The 23,101-nt window shown below is 41.1% G+C and overlaps 1 protein-coding gene across 1 annotated transcript; it reads left to right on the top strand.

The window, feature by feature from the left end:
* Window positions 1-987: 987 nt before the first annotated feature.
* Window positions 988-14,717, top strand: LOC146341866 (vomeronasal type-2 receptor 26-like). Its single transcript, XM_084807071.1, has 4 exons — window positions 988-1,587; window positions 3,063-3,290; window positions 4,440-4,566; window positions 13,816-14,717. The coding sequence occupies exons 1-4, from the start codon at window positions 988-990 to the stop codon at window positions 14,715-14,717; spliced, it is 1,857 nt and encodes a 618-aa protein (XP_084663197.1).
* Window positions 14,718-23,101: the final 8,384 nt, after the last annotated feature.

The following is a 23,101-nucleotide window of genomic DNA, read 5'->3' as shown; positions in this document are numbered from 1 at the left end:
GTACTGTTGGTGCCTGTTATATTTCCATTATTCTTCCTGATTTCATTTTGAGGTTGAGAGACAAAATGTGTGCATTGAAAATAATGAAATGGGCCTTAGTTTTTGTGTGCATGTCATATCTTTCAAATCAGGAGAAATAGCTTTCATGGTTCATTCATAAATGAGTGGGGGGGATGTATGACTATATTCATGTGGATGGGATGTATGGCTATATTTATGTGAATAGGTCCCATCATGCGAATCCTGGACCATCTGTAGGAAGGAAACCCACTTTACAAAGTGGATCCTAATTTTGATTAATGTAAGAGCAAAGAGCTCACAACTTAGGAAGCGTGGATACAGGTAAGGCTCAGTCATGGTAAAGATGTGGTATTTATGTGCATGCACAAATCGAGGATACAGGGCTGTTTTGATCCCTGTGCAAATAACATAAGCTTTGATGTAGAAATCACGGATATAGGAAATGTGGTAGAACTACAAGAAGTATTTCACTTCTCTCTGTCCTTGTAAGGTAAAGGCTCTCAAACTTGTTTATGATGGAAGAGCTGAAGAAAGGTATGTTGATAGCTGAGTAAGGTCTCCTGCACTAAAAAATTCTACACAGTAATTGACTTGAAAACACATACACACACACACTTCATGTTGAAAATCTTCATCTCTCAATGCTCATGTACTGTTACGATTAAAGAGTGGGGCGTATAAAACAAGTAACCCCCAGTACAGTTATTCCATCAGTCATTTCTCCCCAGCCTTTTCTTACAAGGTAGATGTAGGCCAGCCACCATTCATTTAGTATCAGGCCCCTCTCTGTATCATGAAAATAATAATTAAAAAAATCACTTACTTTCAGGACTGTTGTAAGTTTTGCTGACATAATGCATGTGAAGAACTTTGAACGCTTGAAACTGCTAGATAAATGTTATTATTGTTGTCTCTTCCCTCTCCACTCCACATCTCTTCTAGCTCATATATGGCTCTGCTCCAGTGATGAATGATAAAGTCCCAGATCTTTCCTTCTACAACATGGGCCCTCAAGAAACCCTTCAGTATGAGGGGATTGTCTCTTTGCTTCTACATTTTGGGTGGACATGGATTGGGGTTATTGTTATGGATAATGACAGTGGAGAAAGATTTGTACAAACGATGTTTCCAGTGTTTTCCAAACATGGCATTTGTTTTGCCTTCATAGAGAGAAGCCCTATGTTAACCTTCGTCACTGAAATTGAGGGCATGTTGCAACAGGGAGCAAAAATACATGATAGAATTATGGACAGCAAAGTCAATGTATTGGTGGCCTATGGAGAATCCTATTCTGTTGTATTTTTGAGATGGTTGCCATATCTATCAGAAAGAGAACATGTGACAAATAAACCTAAAGGTAAAGTGTGGGTAATGACAGCTCAGATGGAGTTCACATCAGTGGTCTATCAAAGGACTTGGGATACAGAAATAATCAATGGTGCTCTGTCTTTCACAATTAACTCCAAAGATCTAGCAGGATTCAAGTCATTTGTTGAAAGCAGAAACCCTTCCAGCACACAAGGAGATGGCTTTATCAGAGACTTCTGGCAGCAGGCATTTGGCTGTGTATTCCCAAATGCCGTTGGAGGCAAAGTGGACGGACATATTTGCTCTGGTGAAGAGAAGCTGGAAAGCCTTCCTGGAACTTTCTTTGAAATGAGCATGACTGGGCACAGCTACAGTATCTACAATGCTGTTTACGCTTTGGCCCATGCTTTACATGCCATGTCCTCATCAAGACTCAAACCTAGATTGATGGTGGAGAAAGGGGGACGGACACTTCAGAATCAACCCTTGTGGCAGGTAATGACCTAAGCATTCTCTTATGGCAGTTCATCATATGCTGAGTGCTAAAACAGGTCCCAATATGCAGTACTAAACTGTGTTCCCTCGAACTCTTCCTATGCACATTTCTATCTTCCTTCCTTTTCTCACCTTGTAGAAACGTTGGAATATTCTCTATTTTAATCAGCCTTCTCTGCTATCATTTTTGTGGTCTGTGAACATTGTTTGTTTGTGCATTTGTTTACTTATTTATTACATTTCTATGCCACCCAATTGCCAAAGCTCTTTGGACTATATGTGCATTGTTGTAATTCCCCTGATCTATGTAGCATCATCTGCTGAGATTTCTGGGTTATACGGAGTAGGGCTGTGCTGAAAATTTCTCCCTCCCTCCCCCCCCCCCGACCATTCTCATTCAATTTGATAAAAGAGAAATTGCTTCTGAAAAGACGTTCAATGCTGAAGAAATTTTGGAGAAATTCTCATGGGTTGGGTTTGGGTTTCTTGTTAGGAGGTGGCTGAGGAGTGAGCACAAGTGTCCTGTTTTTCATTGTGCAATCATCCCTCTGACCTCCTGTAGCCTCCTCACTTTCCTCCACTTCAATTAAAGCCCAGTTTAAGACACTGTGAGGTAATTCCTCCCACAGGGCTTTTTCAGGTCAGGACAAGCAGGCAGCCTGGGAGGCTGTGATTAGGTAAGTTCAACACCACCACAAATACATTATAAAACATCTTGAATGAGGCAGAACAATGGAAGCCTTTTTGGGGGCAGGAGGAGAAAACGTTCACGAAACTGGAGAACAGATTTTGGCAGAGCACTAACTCCACCTTATCCCTGGAGCTGGACACAACACTGCCCCCACCTGCATTGTGGTGGATGCAAACTAGGGGCCAGCCTGCCAAGGCAGTTGATGCTGGTGCAGCACAACCCCCCGCCCCCCCAAAAAAACCCTTACCAAAAATGAAAGAAGCTGTGCTACGAGCTCTTTCAATAGCATGCCCTACCTGGGAGAAACTGTTAAGAATTTCTCCTCTCCCTGGAGAAATTCAGTGAAATTGTTTCCCAAATTTCTCTGCCCACAAGTAAGGTGGAGAATTTCAAGAGGCCATTTGTGCACAGCTCTAATAAAGAGTGAGCATTATTCTTCTCCCATCTAAAAACCATCTATGCCATCACTGACCTGCTGACATTGACTTTAGTCCGAAAGATCCAACTTCAGCCTTTTCAAAACTCTTGCCTTTTCTTTTCAATCTAGCTCCATTACTTTCTGAGAGGTGTCTCCTTTAATAACAGTGCAGGTGACAAGGTTTCCTTTAACCAGAAGCAGGAGTTAGCAGCTGGATTTGATGTTATCAACTGGATTATTTCCTCCAACCAATCCTCTCATAAAGTGAAAGTTGGGAGAGTGGATCCGCAGGCTCATTCAGACCAAGTATTCACAATCAACGAAGATGCTATAACATGGCACAGCTGGTTTAACCAGGTAGGATCACAGGCAGTTTGGGGAGACTTCCAGTTTTGAATTAGCAGTGACTCACAGTTCCAAGGTATAAAATTAGTTTCAGTGAACACTGATGAGCTGCTTTTACACAGGATCCTGGCCTCTTGAATGTATTCATTGGGGGAAATTTAAAATATAATTTACTTATGTTTTGAATATATGCAAAGTCACTATAAAATATCTTCAATATTTACACAAATCTCACCCATAGTACAACTTATATATGTCTGTCTTAGGATTCTTTTGGTAATGTCTAATTGAAGGAGACTTGTGACTTGATGCAGTAGGGAATGTGGTGGCTCAGAGTTTGGGGAACACATGATGAGATGATGTTAACTCATGGACTTGATCCATCTAGACATTGTCAGGAGTTATGAGCAAGAGATGTGGATTGACAGTAGCTTTACTCCAGATAACGAAGCAATATTACAGAAGAGCCATATAAAAAAGAACTAAATTAAAAACAACAACAGCAACAAGCAAACATGTTAGGCACATCTTTAGAAACAGAAGCACCGTTACTCCCAAATACAATATTTCTATATTAGATTATTTAAAAGGGAAGGAAATGGGTACTCCTACTAACTGGGTTCAAAACATTTGTTTCCCAAACTGTGAAACATAGCATTCAAGATTGTTTAGCACATTATGTAAGAACACATTTGTGCAGGGTACATGTTTCGAGAGAACTGATCCATTTTCATAGGATATTGTAATGAAAGTACAGGGGTGATACCGTGCCATGTTCATTTTTCAAATGCCATAGCTAATGCTGTCTATTGAGCCCATTCAACTAGTTGTTCACCAATATGAGGACAATTTGTCTGTGGTTCCATTCCATACTGCTGTGGAAATGCTGGAACTAAAAGAGTGCAGCCAATCACATGGTGGATCCTTCCCACCTAACTTTTGCTCTCTTTTCTCACTCTGGTGACTATTGGATGGGAGGCATCCAGGTGACTGCCTGCCCACCGCATGATCACAACATTTCAAATATGAGCATGGTGTCATTGCATGAATGGGAAATCATCTCCTGTGTCATGTTATGTTAGTAGAATATGAAAACACCCCAGAAGTGTAATGATTCTAAGCATGTATTCTCACCATTCCCCTCTTTCATTTACCAATTAGGCCCAGCCTCTTTCTGTATGTAGTGAGAGTTGCAATCCAGGTTCGAGTAAGAATGTGAAAGAGGGGGAGCCATTTTGCTGCTATGATTGCATCCCATGTCCAGAAGGGAAGATTTCAAACCAGAAGGGTAAGATCTACACTACACAGGGTTATCAAACAGGTTGGCTGTAATCCAGTGGAACATGCATATGAAATAATGGATGCATCAGGGATACCTGTCTTTAATCTTTGAAATATTGCATGGGAAGATTCTAGGGATGTCAGAGAATTCCACGACAGATCTCGGTGAGGCCGAATGCCAGTGCATTCGGCCCCCCAAAATCCATCGCGGAATGGCCTGCCACCCCCCGTGGATCCCCCCCGGGACAAGACTTACCTGGGGCAGATGTTTTGGACGGTGGTGGCTCTGGCGGTGGCAGCTGGTCTTCCGACCGGCCGCCGCCGCCATTTGCAATCTGTGTTTTTTTCTCTTTTTTCCCCCCATAGATGTGATAGCTTATTTATGTATTTATGTATTTATGTATTTATGTATTTATGTATGTATGTATGTATGTATTTATTTATTTCTATACCGCCCAATAGCCGAAGCTCTCTGGGCAGTTCACAAAAATTAAAACCAAACAAAACACAATAAAACAATTTAAAATATATAGAACATTAAAACCACAATATTACATTAAAGACTTACGTAGCCTATCACGTCTGGGTAAAAAAATAAAAAAGCATACACAAATGGTGGCGGCTATGGCCACCGCCATTTGCGTTCCTTTTTTTTTGTCATCTTAGTCTACGTAAATATTTACGTAGACTAAGACGAAGACAAGAAAGGGGGACGCAAATAGCGCCCAGTACGCTATTTGCATTCCCCTTTCTTGTCTTCGTCTTAGTCTACGTAAATATTTACGTAGACTAAGATGGCAAAAAAAAAGGAACGCAAATGGCGGCGGCTGTAGCTGCCTCCATTTGTGTACGTGTTTTTGGTTTTTGTTTTACCCAGAGCCCTCTGCAGCCGGAAATCCAGTTGTGGACGGCCCTGGCCTGGGCCTGGCCGGCTGCTCCATGGAGCCACCACGGAGTACAGCCGGCCGTTGAGAATTCCAGGGGGGAGGACCAGATCACCTGCCCCTCTTGTCGAGGATTCCGGGGGGAGGGATGGAACAGCCCCCCCACCATGAACAGAATCCGCAAAAAGTAGGGATGGCGGAGAATTTCTCCACGAATCTTCGGGAGGCCGAGCGCCGAGGCATTCAGCCCCCCGAAAGTGTTGGGGAAATTCTCCGCTGGCCCCCCGCCCCCCCCGGGATGGGACTTACCTTCAGCGAATGTCCCACCCGGCGGTGGATCCCGGCGGCGGTTCGGCAGCGGTTCGGCGGGGTCGGGGGCGGCGGCCGGTCTCCTGACCGGCTGCCACGGCCACCATTACAAAACAAAAAAGTAAAAAAAAACCACACACACACCCGTGATAGGCTACGTGACGATTTACGTAGCCTATCACGGCTAGATTTCCAAAGTCAGCCATGATAGGCTACGTAAATCGTCACGTAGCCTATCACGGGTGACTTTGGGAAAAAAAAAGCGCATACGCAAATGGTGGCAGCCCATGGGCGCCGCCATTTGCGTTCCTTATTTTGGCACGTCTAGTCTACGTAAAGCTTTACGTACACTACGGCGAAAATAAGGGCAATGCAAATAGCGTTCCCTTATTTTCGCCGTAGTCTACGTAAATCTTTACGTAGACTAGACGTGCCAAAATAAGGAATGCAAATGGCGGTGCCCATGGGCCGCCGCCATTTGCGTACGCGCTTTTTTTTCCCCAAAGTCACCCGTGATAGGCTATGTGACGATTAATGTAGCCTATCAAGGCTGACTTTGGAAATCTAGCTGTGGTAGGCTACGTTAATCGTTACGTAGCCTATCATGGGTTTTTGTTTTTGTTTTAACTTTTTCTTTTGCGGCCAGGGAGACGGGGCACTTCTCCCCGGCCTGAATTTCGGCCGGGCGAGGCGGGACGCCTCCCCCCCTCGCCTGAACTTTGAGGGGAGAAGCGAAGCGCCTCCCCCCCACCGTGAATCACCCCTGTGAAAGGGTAAGTGACTTTTGTACATCCCTAGCGAAAAGGTAAGTGACTTTCATACATCCCTAGAAGATTCTGAAGAAGAAAGTATCTCATGGGGGGGGGGGCATTTGCTGTTGGTAATTCTAAATAAATCCAGGCAATCAAAAATTAAAACATATTTTGGGTATCCAAATGGTGGGTGGTTCTGGTCACATCTAAAGAGGGAATATACTTTCCACTAATGGGGTTGAGTTTGACCTGCCCCCTTCCTAGACAAGGTTGCTTTTTGATTATCAGTGGCTTAGACATAGACTAAGACAGTTGTCCTTAGTTCCCACTGAAACCAATGGGATGTTACATGACTAATTTTTCACATTTATTTCAATGAGACCAATTTGTAACCAACTTAGTCTGGATGCAGCCAAATAAGTATGGCCTGATGGGAAAACTCCACCTGAAGGTAGTGAGCTTCTCTTCCAGATTAGAATCCACTGTACAATGAACATTTGACTACTGCAGTGTATTTTACTTCAGTCTGTCTTTGAACATTGTTTAGATGCATCAGTAGGTGCAGAACAAGGAGAGCAGTCTTTAATAACTTGAACGCAAAAGCCACATTTAGCAAGGCCCTGTGATCTCAGCTGTCCTACCACATCCATCTGGTTATAGCTCAGGCTGAATCTTTAAAACAACAAATAGTGGTACATTTTGAATGGCGTGCACTCATCAGGATAGTCCTCAAAGTCATGCTCCCAAGGAGTCCAAAAAAGTAGGCAGCTGTGTTAATCCAGTATCAGAGGGAGTATGCCTATGTGCACCAGTTGCTGGGAAACATGGGCAGAGGGAGGCTATTGCACTCATGCCCTGCTTGTGGGTTTCCAATGGTCAGCTGGTTGGCCACTGTGCAAACAGAATGCTGGACAAGATGGCCCTTGGTCTGATCCAGCAGGGCTCTTCTGATATTCTTATCCCTATCAACAAACCAGGTCCAACAGTTTTAATTCCACCAGAACAGGTCTTTTATAAAGCCAATGGGTCTTATTCAAGACCAAGCCACCACAAAATGCTTCACATTACAAAAGGGAGCAATATATTTTTGTGGGGAAATTCATTTCCGCCCAGCTGCCATGAGGATTGCAGCTCAGCTCAGTGGGAACAAGGAATTCTGGGGTGGCAGATGACAGATAGAAGCATCTCTTCTAATAAAAATGTGTTAGTGTGGTGTCCCTATAAGTTCTGGCTCCACTACACCACTCACGATGAAGTTATAAACAACCCCCTGCTACATTTCACATGATCAGCAGTCTTGGATTTTGAAAATAAGAAAACAATTTCTAAATAGAACAGTTATAGCTTTTCTTCCTCTTTGTAAGTGGCCCTTTCTACAACAGCAGTGCTTCAGGGACATTGCTATTCTGCAATTTGCTAGAAGCCCTTTTATTATGCATGTTCCACACATTCAGTATAGTGCTATCCCATTATAACTGTGGAATGCCCATCCCCATGGGCAAGGTTGTGATTCTGTTTACACAAGTCTTCCTCTCTAGAAAGTGCGTTTAGGGTTGCTACCTTCAATCAGGAAAAAGAGCTCCCCGATGGTTGTGGTTTGAATTAGCTTCGGCATTCTCAGCATTAAAAGTAGCCCTTTTGAATTGTTCACCCTCTGTCACCGGCCTTATATACATGAAGTAGTGTCAATTCCTTGTTGTTGTTGTTGTTCAGTCGTTCAGTCGTGTCCGACTCTTCGTGACCCCATGGACCATAACACGCCAGGCCTTCCTGTCCTGTGCTCTCTCCTGGAGCGTGCTCAAGTTCATATTCATTGCATCGGTGATGCTATCTAGCCATCTCATCCTCTGCCATCCCCTTCTCCTTTTGCCTTCAGTCTTTCCCAGCATCAGGGTCTTTTCCAGAGAGTTTTCTCTTCGCATTAGGTGGCCAAAATATTTGAGCTTCAGCTTCAGTATCTGTCCTTCCAATGAGCACTCAGGGTTGATTTCCTTTAGGATGGACTGATTTGACCTCCTTGCAGTCCTGGGGACTCATAAGAGTCTTCTCCAGCACCACAGTTCGAAAGCATCCATTCTTCAGCGCTCAGCCTTCCTTATAGTCCAGCTCTCATAGCCATACATTACTACTGGGAAAACCATCGCTTTGATTAGACGGACCTTTGTCAGCAAGGTGATGTCTCTGCTTCTTACTATGCTGTCTAGGTTTGCCATAGCTTTCCTCCCAAGGAGCAAGCTTGTGAGCGGAGATGGGTTAAAGAAGACGCAGACAACAAGCTTGGGTTGAAAATTGGGCCACATTTATTGAAATACCTGCAAAGGGGTAACTAGGATGGGCATCTAACTGTGTCAGCAGCTAGCTGGCACTTCTTGGGCGAAAACATACCCAGCCTGAGGGGTGGTGGTGATCTTGCCATCCCTCTGGACTGCCTCTTCTGGGGGAGGTAGACCTTCCGGTGTCACCCCCAACCCGATGCCGCGAAACACCTGGGTGAGTGAGTAGGGTTGGTCTCCCAGAGAACCCTTATCCCCCCGCCGAGCCGCACAACCCGTTCGGGAGGCCCTCAGGCATCACCTGTCACCATAAGGTGCCTCTGCATGCACACCATCCCTACTTTCCTGGTTTGTCCGTCCTAGCCGCCAACTGGAATGTGACCGATGATAAAGACCATATTCCCTTACAGGACACACTCGACCTGCAAAACAGTGTGACGTAGGCAAAAAAGACGCACAGTAATAGGCCAATCGAACTGTGAGCCAAAAAATTCCTACATGATTCCCAAAGGGCAACCGGTAATAAACCCACACTGCTTAGGGGAAGTTGGGAAGGAGCTGTGTTGAGACAGAGAGCTGAGTTTGAGAAGGGGGCTGAGTTTAAGGCAACTCAGCCTGCCCCTCCTTGCATGGTGGTGCCACTGGGGTGCACCAATCAAAGGCCCCTGCGTCATGTCACCCCACCCGCCCGCAATGGCCCCCCCTTTTTAGCCAGACAAGCTGGCGCCAGGTGAGGGCATGTCTTTTAATTTCATGGCTACAGTCACCATCTGCGGTGATCTTGGAGCCCAAGAAAGTAAAATCTGTCACAGCTTCCATTTCTTCCCCTTCTATATGCCAGGAAGTGATGGGGCCAGATGCCATGATCTTGGTTTTTTTAATGTTGAGTTTCAAACCAGCTTTTGCACTCTCCACTTTCACCCTCAACAAGAGGCTCTTTAGATCCTCTTCACTTTCTGCCATTAGGGTGGTATTGTCTGCATATCGGAGGTTGTTGATAATTCTCCCGGCAATCTTAATTCTGACCTGTGATTCATCCAATCCGGCATTTCTCATGATGTACTCTGCATATAAGTTAAATAAGCAGGGTGACAATATACAGCCTTGTCGTACTCCTTTCCCAATTTTGAACCAATCGGTTGTTCCATGTCTGGTTCTTACTGTTGCTTCTTGACCCTCGTACAGGTTTCTCAGGAGACAGGTAAGGTGGTCTGGTACTCCCATCACTTTAAGAATTTGCCACAGTTTGTTGTGATCCACACAATCAAAGGCTTTAGCGTAGTCAATGAAGCAGAAATAGACGTTTTTCTGGAATTCTCTTGCTTTCTCCATGATCCAGCGAAAGTTGGCAATTTGATCTCTAGTTCCCCTGCCTCTTTGAAACCCAGCTTGTACTTCCGGTAGTTCTTGGTTCGCATACTGCTGAAGCCTAGCTTGTAGGATTTTGAGCATCACCTTGCTGGCATGTGAAATGAGTGCAATTGTGCGGTAGTTTGAACACTCTTTGACGTTGCCCTTCTTTGGAACTGGAATGTAAACTGACCTTTTCCAGTCTTGCGGCCACTGTTGAGTGTTCCAAATTTGTTGGCATATTGAGTGCAGCACTTTAACAGCATCATCTTTTAGGATTTTAAATAGCTCAGCTGGAAGACTGTCATCTCCGCTAGCTTTGTTGTTACTAATGCTTCCTAAGGCTCACTTGACTTCACTCTTGAGGATGTCTGGCTCAAGTTCAGTGACCGCACTATCATGGCTATCAGGGACATTCAGATCTTTCCTGTATAGTTCTTCTGTGTATTCTTTCCACCTCTTCTTAATCTCATCTGCTTCTGTTAGGTCCCTGCCTTCTTTATCCTTTATCATGCCCATCTTTGCACAAAACGTTCCCTTGAGATCTCCAATTTTCTTGAAGAGATCTCTAGTCTTTCCCATTCTGTTGTTTTCCTCGATTTCTTTGCGTTGTTCATTTAAGAAGGCCTTCTTGTCTCTCCTTGCTATTCTCTGGAAATCTGCATTCAGTTGGATAGATCTTCCCCTTTCTCCCTAGCTTTTCGCTTCCCTTCTTTCCTCAGCTACTTGTAAAGCCTCCTCAGACAGCCACTTGGCTTTCTTGCATTTCCTTTTCTTTGGGATGGATTTCGTTGCTGCCTCCTGAACAATGTTACGGACCTCCGTCCATAGTTCCTCAGGCACTCTGTCTATCAGGTCTAATCCCTGAAATCTATTCCTCACCTCCACTGTATATTCATCAGGGATATGATTGAGGTCATACCTGAATGGTTTAGTGGTTTTCCTTACGTTCTTCAATTTCAGCCGAAATTTTGCAACAAGCAGCTCCTGATCTGAGTGTCAATTCCTACCATTAAAATATATATGTATATATGTATGTGCTTATTTTTACTTGCATAAAAATGGGGGGGAAATCTTTAATAACAATAATGATCAAACCACCCAGTTTGTTTCTTAGTTTGTTTATACTATTTAAAGGCTGCCCCATAACAGAACGTTCCCTGGAAGGCTTACAGAATAAAACAATTGTGTGTGTGTGTGTGTGTGTGTTTAAAGCCACACACATTATAATAACATACAATAAGAAGCAGCAAACAAACTGGAGGGGTGCATTGCCAACAGTCTTGTGAATTCAGAAGCAGATGGAGGACAACAACAGGTAGGAGGGAAGGGCCTAAGGTAGTACACCTACCTGGCCAAATTTGCATAGCCTTCTACACAAGTCCAACAGGAACCCATGAGAATTCCTGCAGCCATATCATGGTCCCAGTTTTGAAGGGTTCTTATTTATTTATTTATTTATGCCCCACCCTCCCACCAAGAAAATGGTCTCAAGGCGGATAACAAATCATAAACAACATTAAAATAAAAATAAATCTTAGTTGAAACGATAATAAAACAAATACTTTAAAACAGAGTTCAGAAGCAAACAAAAATTGCAAAGTAAAAACAGCGCCCCACCCAACAGTCCATTGTCTAGACTAAACTTAATTTAGATAGGAAGGAGAGATAGAGTTGGGTGTCATCAACGTACTGGTGGCACTGAAGCCCAAAACTCTGGACAACCTCTACCAGGTTTCAAATATATCTTAAATTGCATGGGAGATAAGATTAAACAGACAGCTTCAGCTATGGGGTGGTATGGAGATGATGATGATGATGATAAATGCTGTTTCTGATGAGAATGATAATAAATGCTAAGGGACACCACAGGCCAACGGTCATGGTGTCAAACATGAATCCCCTGACACCGCCTTCTGAAATTGTCTCTCCAAGAAGAACCACAGCCACCATATTACAGTGCTTCCCAGCCCCATCACAGACAGATGCCTCAGAAGGATACCATTGTTGATGGTATTAAAAACCACTAACAGAACCAATAGGGACACACTCCGCCTGTCCAGTTCCTGGTGCAATCATCCACTAAGATTACCAAAGCACTCTTTGTCCCATAATCAGGCCTGAAACCAGATTGAAATGGATCTAAATAATATGCCTCATCCAGAAATCTTGGAGAAATCACTGGAAATCCTCTTTTTCTCCTTCTCATTCCTCTGCAAAGTATCCGCACCCTGCTAGTTCATACTGGAATGATTAGCACTGCAATTGCATTTATAAGAAACAAATAAGGTCTGGAAACAAACACACACACACACACAGAGAGAGAGAGAGAGAGAGAGGACAATTCAGAAAACACTGGGATGTAGAGGTCTGACATAAACATTATCCAAATTATCTGTAAAATGTGAGCGAATGGAAGTCTGCAATGCAAGGGAAGAGGGCTAAATGTGGAAGAAACCACTCTTCTGGGAACAAGAAAAGACAGTCCTGTGCTATTTGGGAATTATCCTTATTCCCTATGGTATTACCTTTCTGCTGTTGTTAATGTTGTTTTGGAAGGACCAAAATAATATTAAAACCTGTATATTTAAATTGCATTGCAAATTTGTTTTTAATTTATACTACTTTGGGAGCAAAAGTTGCAGGGTGTAGTAAGTTTAAGAAAAAAAAGAATGAAAGAAATGTTCTGCAATTTCAGTTGGGTCCACATGGCCTTGTACTGTAAGTATATGTAAGGTGGCTACTACAAACCCTTAGAATAATTTCTAAATATTTTTTAAAAGGCTCCAAATCTACCAATGGGCAATCCTCAATATTATCCCATGTAGCAATGGGCAAGAATTCACAGCAGGGTGCTTAACCATGCAAGAAGCACTGCTTGAATTCTTGTGAGCAGAATGAAGAAACCCAAAGCCTCATGTGAGCATGTCCACTGCCACAATTATGCATGCAGTCCTGATTTATTCTGCTATGCTATCCTCTCCCCAAAGGGAAAAGGATCATGTTGGAGAAAGGCATCAATATAGTAGGTGGTGGAGGGTTCCCTTGAAGATATGAGAGGACTGCCAGGCTTCTCCTCTTTCCAAATCTTAAATAAATAAAGAAGCCCCCAGAAAATTACTGCAAGTGGCATACTTTTTTCCATTGGGGATCATGGGATATCATTTACAGCCAATAGCGAGCAGCATCTTTTACAGCCAATGAGGGAGAGCATGCAATAAGAGCCCTCCTCCTTTGTCTCCTTCTCCACTTCCCTGTTTGTTGGTTTGTTGTTGAGGAGGGGATCAACATAGCATTCTGTTGAGGGCTTTCCTTTTGAATATTCAAAGACCTTGTTGAGATTTTCAGAATGTTCAAAGGAGAACCCAAAAGGATCAATTCATCTGCAGGGTGAGATCATGAGTCTGCTCATGCATCTCTAATTCTCTACCACTTTTCACAGGATTAGGAATGAATCGATACTCCAATCTGAATAGGAAAGGGGGAAAAATGGATCAAAATTAGTTGAACATAGTTAACATCAAATGCAATAGGACAAGGTTGATATGATTTACACAGTCCAAGTGATTTCAATGGGAACTAAGTGGAAGTCACTTTATTTGGATCGAACCTGTTACCTGGGTGGTATAGCCTGTGAGTGAGATTTATGGCAATTTTGTGTGATTAAAACTATGTCTTTTCATTTCAGACATGAATGACTGTTATAAATGCACAGAGGAAAAATATTCAAACAAAAAACATGATTTTTGTATTCCCAAGGTTGTAACCTTCCTGTCTTATGAAGAACCATTGGGAATAAGTTTAGCGTATTGTGCTCTTTCCTTTACTGTAGCCACAATGCTGGTGATAGTAACATTTATGAAGAATCACAATACTCCCATTGTCAGAGCCAACAACCGGAACCTCACCTACGCTCTCCTCATCTCCCTCTTGCTTTGTTTCCTTTGTGCATTGTTATTCATTGGCCGACCTCAGAAGGTGATGTGTCTCTTCCGACAAACTACCTTTGGCATCATCTTTTCAGTGGCTGTTTCTTGTGTTCTGGCGAAAACCGTCACAGTGGTTCTAGCTTTCATGGCCACCAAACCAGGATCCAGGATGAGGAAATGGGTGGGGAAAAGACTGGCCAACTCCATTGTTCTTTCCTGCTCCCTCATCCAAGCAGGAATCTGCACTGTCTGGTTGTCAACTAGTCCTCCATTCCCAGATGCTGACATGCAATCAGTCACTGAAGAAATTTTCTTGGAATGTAATGAGGGGTTTGTGGCTATGTTTTACTGTGTCTTAGGCTATATGGGCTTCCTGGCTATTACCAGCTTTACTGTGGCTTTCTTTGCTAGGAAGCTACCAGACAGTTTCAATGAAGCCAAGTTCATTACTTTCAGCATGGTGGTCTTTTGTAGTGTTTGGTTATCCTTTGTTCCCACCTACTTGAGCACCAAAGGAAAATACATGGTAGCTGTAGAGATCTTCTCTATTGTAGCCTCCACTGCTGGTCTGCTTGGTTGCATCTTTCCTCCCAAATGTTACATTATGGTGTTCAGGCCTGATCTGAACAACAGGGACCAGCTTATATGGCGAAAATGTTGACGAATGTAGTGGTCTGTGCCTTGTACTGGAAGGGCACATTTTCCCCTGAACCTACTACACTTACAAATTAATCAATTTCTTTAAGCAGCAAGTCCAAGAACTAATAAATAAATAAATAAATAAATAAATAAAACAAAAATAAGCTTGGTATACCACTACCATCTCGCTTTTCTGACTGCCAGAAAATCTTAAACATCACCTATTAAAAGAATCCCGATATTATCTGCGTATCAACTCTGATGCAGCACAGCCAGTACATTAGAAAAACTGTCTGTTTTAAAGGTTACCAGATTTTACATGGCATTTAATGTAAACAGAAGAAATAACTTGCAAAAGTGGCAGAAAGCACAGCATGTAGATAAATGCAAGATGCCTTGGGCAATTTCATCCCTGAGATTACATCTGTCATGACATTCTCAAGCAGGCCACCCTCTCCCTCCCATGATCAAGGACATTTGTTCATTTCTTCTCTGTCTCAAGACCACCAGAGCCTTTTGTTTTTGGTGTCCTTTTCATACTATAGGTCATTCTATGCCCAAGTATTTCTTGCTGTTTAACTACATGGTAGACAAAATGGATGCTCAGAGGTGACAGTCATTCCACAGGGAATCCTCGACTTTGAATTGGCAATTACTCACCAGAGCAATTACCAAAAGGACAGCAATTAATTCCGCTACTTGTGAACCCCCTGTGGAGTTTCACTAGCCATCATCAGCAAAAAATAATAGCAAATGCTGTGAGAGATGTTATAAATGCAGAGAGACTAGGAATACAGAGGCTTCTAGCAGTCTGATCTCTGCTACTTTGCATTTTATACTTCAGGTTTCAGGCCTATCAGCAGATAGAACAGCCATAAAAAACTCAGGCCAGTTTAGTCTAACAAATTCTACAAAAATCCATGTAGATTAAAACAAGGTGTATGTATCTGTAGTGAAGATTTTATCTGTACTCAGGATGATCATCTTAGTAGTGCTACTACAGTTACTTTTCCCTTACACTTTAGGGAATGGTCACATAGTTAAATGCAGAGTCCATGATCCGCACTCTCCACTTCACATGTATTACCAGTCAGGAGACTTCCTAATTGGTGGGATTGCATCTCAAGCTTTCTTTATCTCCAGCTCAATCGCCTTCAGTGAAAACCCCCCACCTACATTGCTTGAAGAGCTTGTGTAAGGTTGGCGGTTTGTCCTTGTTTTCATTTTTCTTTTTTATCACCAGACTTGCATCTTCACAACAGTGGTATATTGGATTGAAGTATAGAATAGAAAAAGTTAAGGGGATTCTCAGATTGTCAGTACCCCTTTCTCTGCAGTGGAAAGCATATATGCTCTATGATGCATTTAAGCTTTACAAATATATGCTTCTCTTCCTTTTAAATAATTTTATTCCTTCATGCTTAAAAAAATCCTCCGGCAATTTCTGTATCACAACAAGTTCTTCTTTGATTATTTTAGCTTAATCTCTCTCTCTCTCTCTCTCTCTCTCTCATGTGTGTGTGTGTGTGTGCCCTCACTTCTTTATGGAGCAAATGTGCTAGTGGTATAAACAATATATATTCTCAGTCATCATCATATCATCCTATCATCATGATTAAAGACATTTAATCAGGCTGAGTTTGTAGTGGCTGAGACATTTGTTTTTAGATTCTTTTATATGCTGCATTTCTCTTTCTCTTTCTCTGCTTTTTATTGTTTTATTCTTCTTTATGCCTTTGGATTATTATTTTTATTTAAATATTTTAAAGGTGCTCTGAGTCCAATGTGCAGTGAAAGGGAGGCTTTTAATATATATAAAAAGAGGATATATTATCCATAAATCATAGTGTTCTGAGGGTCCACACTGATATTGTTTGTTATCTTTGGGTAGACCCCTCATAGGCTACAATGCCTCCAAGAAGGTTAGTATATATATACCGTGGTAACAACAACAACATCAACACAGAACACAGTAGCAATAATTAATCCTTCTGATACAGAATGCAACTTCTGTCCTAGCACAGTACCTAAGAATTACCAGCACATCCTGGCCTTGGCATTTGCCGTAAAGGAAATCAATGAGAACCCTCAGATCCTACCCAATGTCACCTTAGGCTTCCACATCTTTGAGAGTTATTACACCGCAAGGTGGACTTATCATGCCACAATGCAACTTATATCCACATTGAAGAGATTTGTTCCCAACTACAAATGTGATCAGAATAACACAATTGCAGTCATCGGGGGTCTGGACTCCCAAATCTCACTTTATGTGGCAACTCTTTTGGATACCTACAAGATTCCACAGGTATGTGTGTGAATTTAATACTCAATTCATATTTATTTTGCCCTTTCAGGTCTAGGGTCAGTGTTGTGTGCCTGTGAAAAACAACAACTGGACCTTACTTTTAGTGTGAATGATAAACCCAGGCTAAAAAGAAGAAGGGGGGGGGAGATCTAACAAAATGTTGCAGAAGATCCTCACTGTGAACGCTCCAAGGCCACCGTGTAGTCACCAAACAGAGGCTCAATCCCCAATTCAATAGGCCTTTATTACGGTGAATCAGCGAGACATTTGAACAATACGCATTCAGCACTTGTCTAAACTGGCCCAGCCCTAATTGGCTTGTCTTGAGTTCTCTATGGGAGAGGGACTATGGTGGGATAGAAAGTTGCTGCTGACCTACACATTCTGCACAGAACTAGAAAAGATTCCTCAGTTTGGCCTCAAGGAGGGTCCCCCCTCAATTGTCTCCAGTGAGTCACTGGTTGACCTGGTAGAGCATCTTCATTCCCTGGTTTGCTCCACCTGTTTGGACAGCAATGGATTCAAGCATCTGCCCAGTCTTCCCCACCCGCTCTGTGAGTTGTTGCATTCCCACAGAAGGGAGAAGTAGTATCTGTGACTGTTTAATGAGCCCTTGAGAAGATTCTTCACTGACTCCTGGAGTCTCTTGAGGAATTTCCGCTCCCACCCTCTGCACCATCTCTTCTTCTTCTATCTCTGATTCTGGTTCTTCAACCCTCGCAGGGAGCCTGGGCCCAGTCCTCCTGACACCTCCCTCCTGACTGCTCTTCTTCAGGCTTATAGCCAGCAAGACTGCCAGGCCTTCCTTCAGGATACTGTATTCTGCCCTCCCAACATTCCATGGTTACTGGATATGCAGAGTCCTCATTGGGCTGTTTCCCCGCTTGCTTGTGTGTGATTTTTAAAAGAGTGTAGTTTGAACTTCGTGGTTCTCCCAAGCATGCCAATACCTCCCTCTTGTTTCTCAGTGCCCCATTTTGGCTTGAATCCTATCAGTATTCACCACAGCAATTTGCTCTTAGAGGGATAATTGATTTGAAAAATATTGTCTAGGGGTTTCTCCATTTGTGTAGTTATGCATGGGGGAGATCACAAAATCTACTTAGGGCCTCAGGACAAATTCACTTCTACGGAAGGCTGAGAAAGCTGCTCAGTTCAAATTTCCCAAACCTAAACACAGTAACACAGTTTCCACTAAAATCCATACTTTCTAAAATGTGTGATGCAATTCACGCACAAACAACATTTGAATAAAAAATGCATGCATTTCAAAGAAGCACACAAAAATGTGTATATTTCAAAAATGCACACAAAACACTGTATTCATAGGGAAATCATGCAGGAAAAAATATGTGCATTTGAAAAAGTGTGCACAAAAAGGCATACATTTGAAAAAAATGCATACAAAAATGTGTTAAAAAAAAAAAAACAGCACAAGAGTATGGGCACATTTCCATGCAGTCTAAAAAAAATATTTGCAATCCAATGCAGTACCACCAGGACAGAATGAACCTAGCCTTGGAAAAATAAGAACATGAGTGAAATTGAGCTTGATAGGTTTGCACATCCATTTCTTATTCATTTTCCCCCAAATCTGCTTAAATTTGTTTATTCTTTATATTTATATTAATATATTATTTATACTAAGAGACAAGTAATAATTCCAAGTTTGCATAGAAGCTACTCTAGCATGTCTGACTAGGACCCATGCAATTCTTGGAATCCCTGTAGGAAAGGGCTCCACTTTCTAAACTGGACCCTGACTTTGACTGAAGAAACTGCAAATTGAGTGTTCAGAAGTCAAGTACCCTGTATATTTGCAAAATGAGACCTCCTCATCTGCATAATGTTTGCACTGTTTGTGTTCATGCTCAAATGGGCACATAAAGAATATAGATGAGGAGGCAGGCTCCAGTTCGCTCAATGACAATCACTCTGTGGACCCATAGTGTCGTCTGTAGAAATACAGGGTCTTTCTAACATAGAAATAAAAATTCTAAGTTATTAAGGTATGCATTAAAAAAGAAATCTGTTAAAATACAATTTCTTCTATTAAAACAAAAGATGGTACATCTGAAACTTCACAACAAAAGATAATGAATATGTTTAAGGATTATTATGAGGATTTGTATAAATCAGAAGTAGCATCAGATGTAGATATTAAAAATTTCCCAAATTCATTACTCAATTACCCCAATGCTAGAAGAACATAAATAATACTTCAACTCCCCAATATCAGCTATTAAAATAAAATCAGTAATTAAATAATAATAAAAAGGGAAAAACCCAGGCTTCGATGGCTTTACAGCTGATTTTTATAAGACATTTGAAGCTGAAATTGTTCCACTCCCATCTTTTAAAAATGTGCTACTCCATATTAAGTGGAGATGAAGTACCTGAATCTTGGAAGCTAGCAACAATAATAGCTATTCCAAATGCAGGAAATGACCTGACCCTTCCTTCTGTGTTTTGGCCAATTACTTTGCAAAATCAAGATCATTTTTTTTATAAATCTACTTTGGCACAAAGATGGAATAAATTTATTGCAAAATATATTCATACAATATGGCTTTATGCCTGAGAGGCATATGTCAGATGTAATACATAGAGTGTTACGTATCTTGTATAATGCTAAATTGAAAACAAACAAACAAACAAACAAACAGAAGACGGCTGTACTTTCACTTAATGTGCTTAAAGTATTTGACCTTGTGGAATGGAGGTATATGTTCAACCTTATCAAAGTGATGAATATGGGTGAGGCACTCATCATATAAAAATTATATGAAGGTGCATCCACCATAGTGATGATTAATGGACTAGATTGTTGAAGAGGGAAAAAAAGAACTCTGTAGAGGTACAAGGCAGGAGGATCCTTTATCCCCATTAATATTTGCCCTGGCTATAGAACCACTCGCAGCTTGCATGAATAATGATAAAAAATAAACAGCATAAATTCAATTTGTATGTGGATGACATGCTTCTATGAACTTGAGCATGCTCCGGGAGAGAGTGGAGGACAGGAAGACCTGGTGTGCTATGGTCCACGGGGTCATGAAGAGTTGGACACGACTGAACGACTGAACAAGACATGCTTCTCCTCCTCAAAAACCCAATTAAAAGTATAGAGCCTTTAAAACAAATATTGGAAAATTTCAATTATTATATGGGATTAAAGATTAATTATGCAAAATCTAAATTATTATATATAACTATTCCTTAAGAAGAACAAAAAGAAATTAAAAGAATATCTAACTTAGGTCTTTGTTATTCTAGTCTTAAATATTCAGGGGTTTGGCTAAGAAAAAATTCAACTCAGTTATAAGGGCATAGTCTGAACAGAGGGCACATGAGGCAGCCACCTTGCCAAAGCTAAGCAGGTCTGGGTCTGGTTGGTGCTTGTAAGGAAGACAATCTGGGAACCACATGTAGCCACCTTGAGTTCCACAATGGAGGAAAGGTGAGATATAAATGAAATAAATAAATAAATAAATAAATAAATAGTAAACTTATCCTTACTAGGCAAGCTTGCAATAGTAAAAGCTCATATATTACTGAAATTTCTATTTTTGTTTCAAAAATATTCCCTTGTATCCATATATTTTTTAAAAAGTTTGGCAAAAAAATTAGAGAGGTTTATTGCTGGGAACAATAAAAGTTTAAGATTTGTTAATAGTGCAAAGTACAGACCTTCACCTAAAGTAGGTCTGGCAGTACTGAATTTAATAAAATATTACGAAGCCTTTCAGATAGTTCAAGCTGTTAAACTTATAAAGATGGATAACACTCCTGACAGGACTCAGATAGAAGGATCTGAAAATACTAACTTCTCTGCCTCTTATTTGTATTTACCAAAACTTCTGAGAAAAAAGTTATAATACGTAACCTTTTCACTAAAGAATTGATTCAAATGTGGCACAAATATGTGAAACTCCTCCATTATGCCCTATTTTGGAACATCCTAATTTTAATTTTCAAGACAAATATGCGTAATATAAATTATGGAAAGAAATTGGGATCTATAGAGACTAATTTATAAGAGGAAACCCGATTTCAATAAGACAATTCAAAGAACTAGCTGGTTCCAATCATTGCAAATTAATAAATTTGCAACTTATTTGTATAACATGTCAGGTTCCATAAGACCACTTATGATATTTGAAAACTATTGTACCAAAGCATTCAGTTTAAAAACAGTGATTAGCGTCAGTTATTTATAAGACCATTATTGAGGAGGAATATGGTAAATATATAGGAGCTAAAATGACTTGGGAAATGAATTTAAATATTAATATATCAGAAGAGTCATGGGTAAGAATACGGTCTTCACAGTCCTACAAGTCTATATCGGCTAAGTCTAAAGAAATGGTATTAACAACAGTCCATAGATGGCATCTCTGCCCTACAAAGTTACATAAAATCAACAGTGAGTTATCGGACATGTGTTGCAGAAACTGTGGCTTAAAGGGATCACTTGAATATATGTAGATCTTTTGTCCAAAGGTCAGACCATTCTGGCATAAAGTAATAGAGTGGTTGAGTAAAGTAACAAAACAAACAGTAATTCCAAATGAAATGTTATTACTGTTCTCATTCTTTACTGGGGAGAATGAGGGACTGTTTCATAAAGAATAATTGGCAATGCTTGTAGGAGTTGTGAGGATCGAGATTGCCGGAACTTGGGAAAATGTTCAAGGTCTCTCATTTTGGATATACCTTGATAGAATATGGTCAGTAGTGCTGGCGGATAAATTAACCAGTTGTTTTCGTGTAGCTAAAGGAGAAATAAAAGAAGATAATTTTGTAGCAACTTAGTACCCATTCCTAATGTTTTTCTGAGAACTGAATTTAGAAGATGGACCTCCTAATCAATTGGATTTTTGGCATAGTAAATTCTAATTTGACATAGAAACGGAACAAGTAATAGAGATATAATAATTTAATTTCATTATCTATATGTCTTTAATTTATAGGTGTGACTATACTTGACATATTGTTATAACAGGTATTGTTGGGGGCGGGGTTAGTTCTTACGATTTTTGGAGGGAGGGATTGATGTACTTGTTATTGTTATCATTAGAAACACAAATAAAAAATAATAAAAAATCATTTCCCTACATGCTTACATAGCAAAAGACATGTGCACAAGGGTTCACACACACAAACACACTTTGCTTTGAAAAAACGTTGTCTCTGTCAACACGTGGACTTTAAACCAGCACTAATTGTTTAGCCGTATATTTATCTGACACACATATTATGAGGGCAGCTGACATAATGTGTGGGGTGTTGAATGTTATATATTAATGCTAGTACGTTCTTTCTCCCATCCACGAATATCCTTAGCTCATATATGGCTCTGCACCAGTGATGAATGACAAAACCCCAGGCCTTTCCTTCTACCAGATGGTCCCTCAGGAAGCTCTTCAGTATGAGGGGATTCTCTCTTTGCTTCTGCATTTCAGGTGGATGTGGATTGGGGTCATAATTATGGATAATGACAATGGAGAAAGATTTGTGCGAACTGTGTTTCCAATGTTTTCCAAGCATGGAGTCTGTTTTGCCTTCATAGAAAGAATCCCTATGCTAACTTTTGTCTCTGAATTTTATGAGTTGTTACAAGAGATAGGAAAAGTCAATGATAAAATCATGGACAACAAAGCCAGTGTGTTAGTGGTCTATGGAGAATCTTATTCCATTATTTGTTTGAGATGGTTACCATATCTATCAGAAAGAGAACACGTAACAAACAAACCTAAAGGTAAAGTGTTTATAATGACAGCCCAGATGGAGTTCACTTCACTTGTCATTCAAAAGACTTGGAATTCACAAATATTTCATGGCGCTCTATCCTTCACAATTCACTCCAATGATCTGCCAGGGTTTCATCAATTTGTTGAGAATACAAAACCTCTCTACAAAGAAGCAGATGGATTTATCAGGGATTTCTGGCAACAGGCCTTTGGATGTATTTTCCCAAATACAGTTGAGGGTGAGGTGGATGGGGATATTTGTACAGGAGAGGAAAAGCTGGAGAGCCTTCCTGGATTGTTCTTTGAGGTGAGCATGACTGGCCATAGCTACAGCATCTACAACTC

This window comes from Heloderma suspectum, chromosome 6 (genome assembly GCF_057233095.1).
Source record: "Heloderma suspectum isolate Gila_16-S chromosome 6, 16-S_ref, whole genome shotgun sequence".
Taxonomy (NCBI): Eukaryota; Metazoa; Chordata; class Lepidosauria; order Squamata; family Helodermatidae; genus Heloderma; species Heloderma suspectum.
This window is presented reverse-complemented; position numbering and strand designations above follow the sequence as displayed.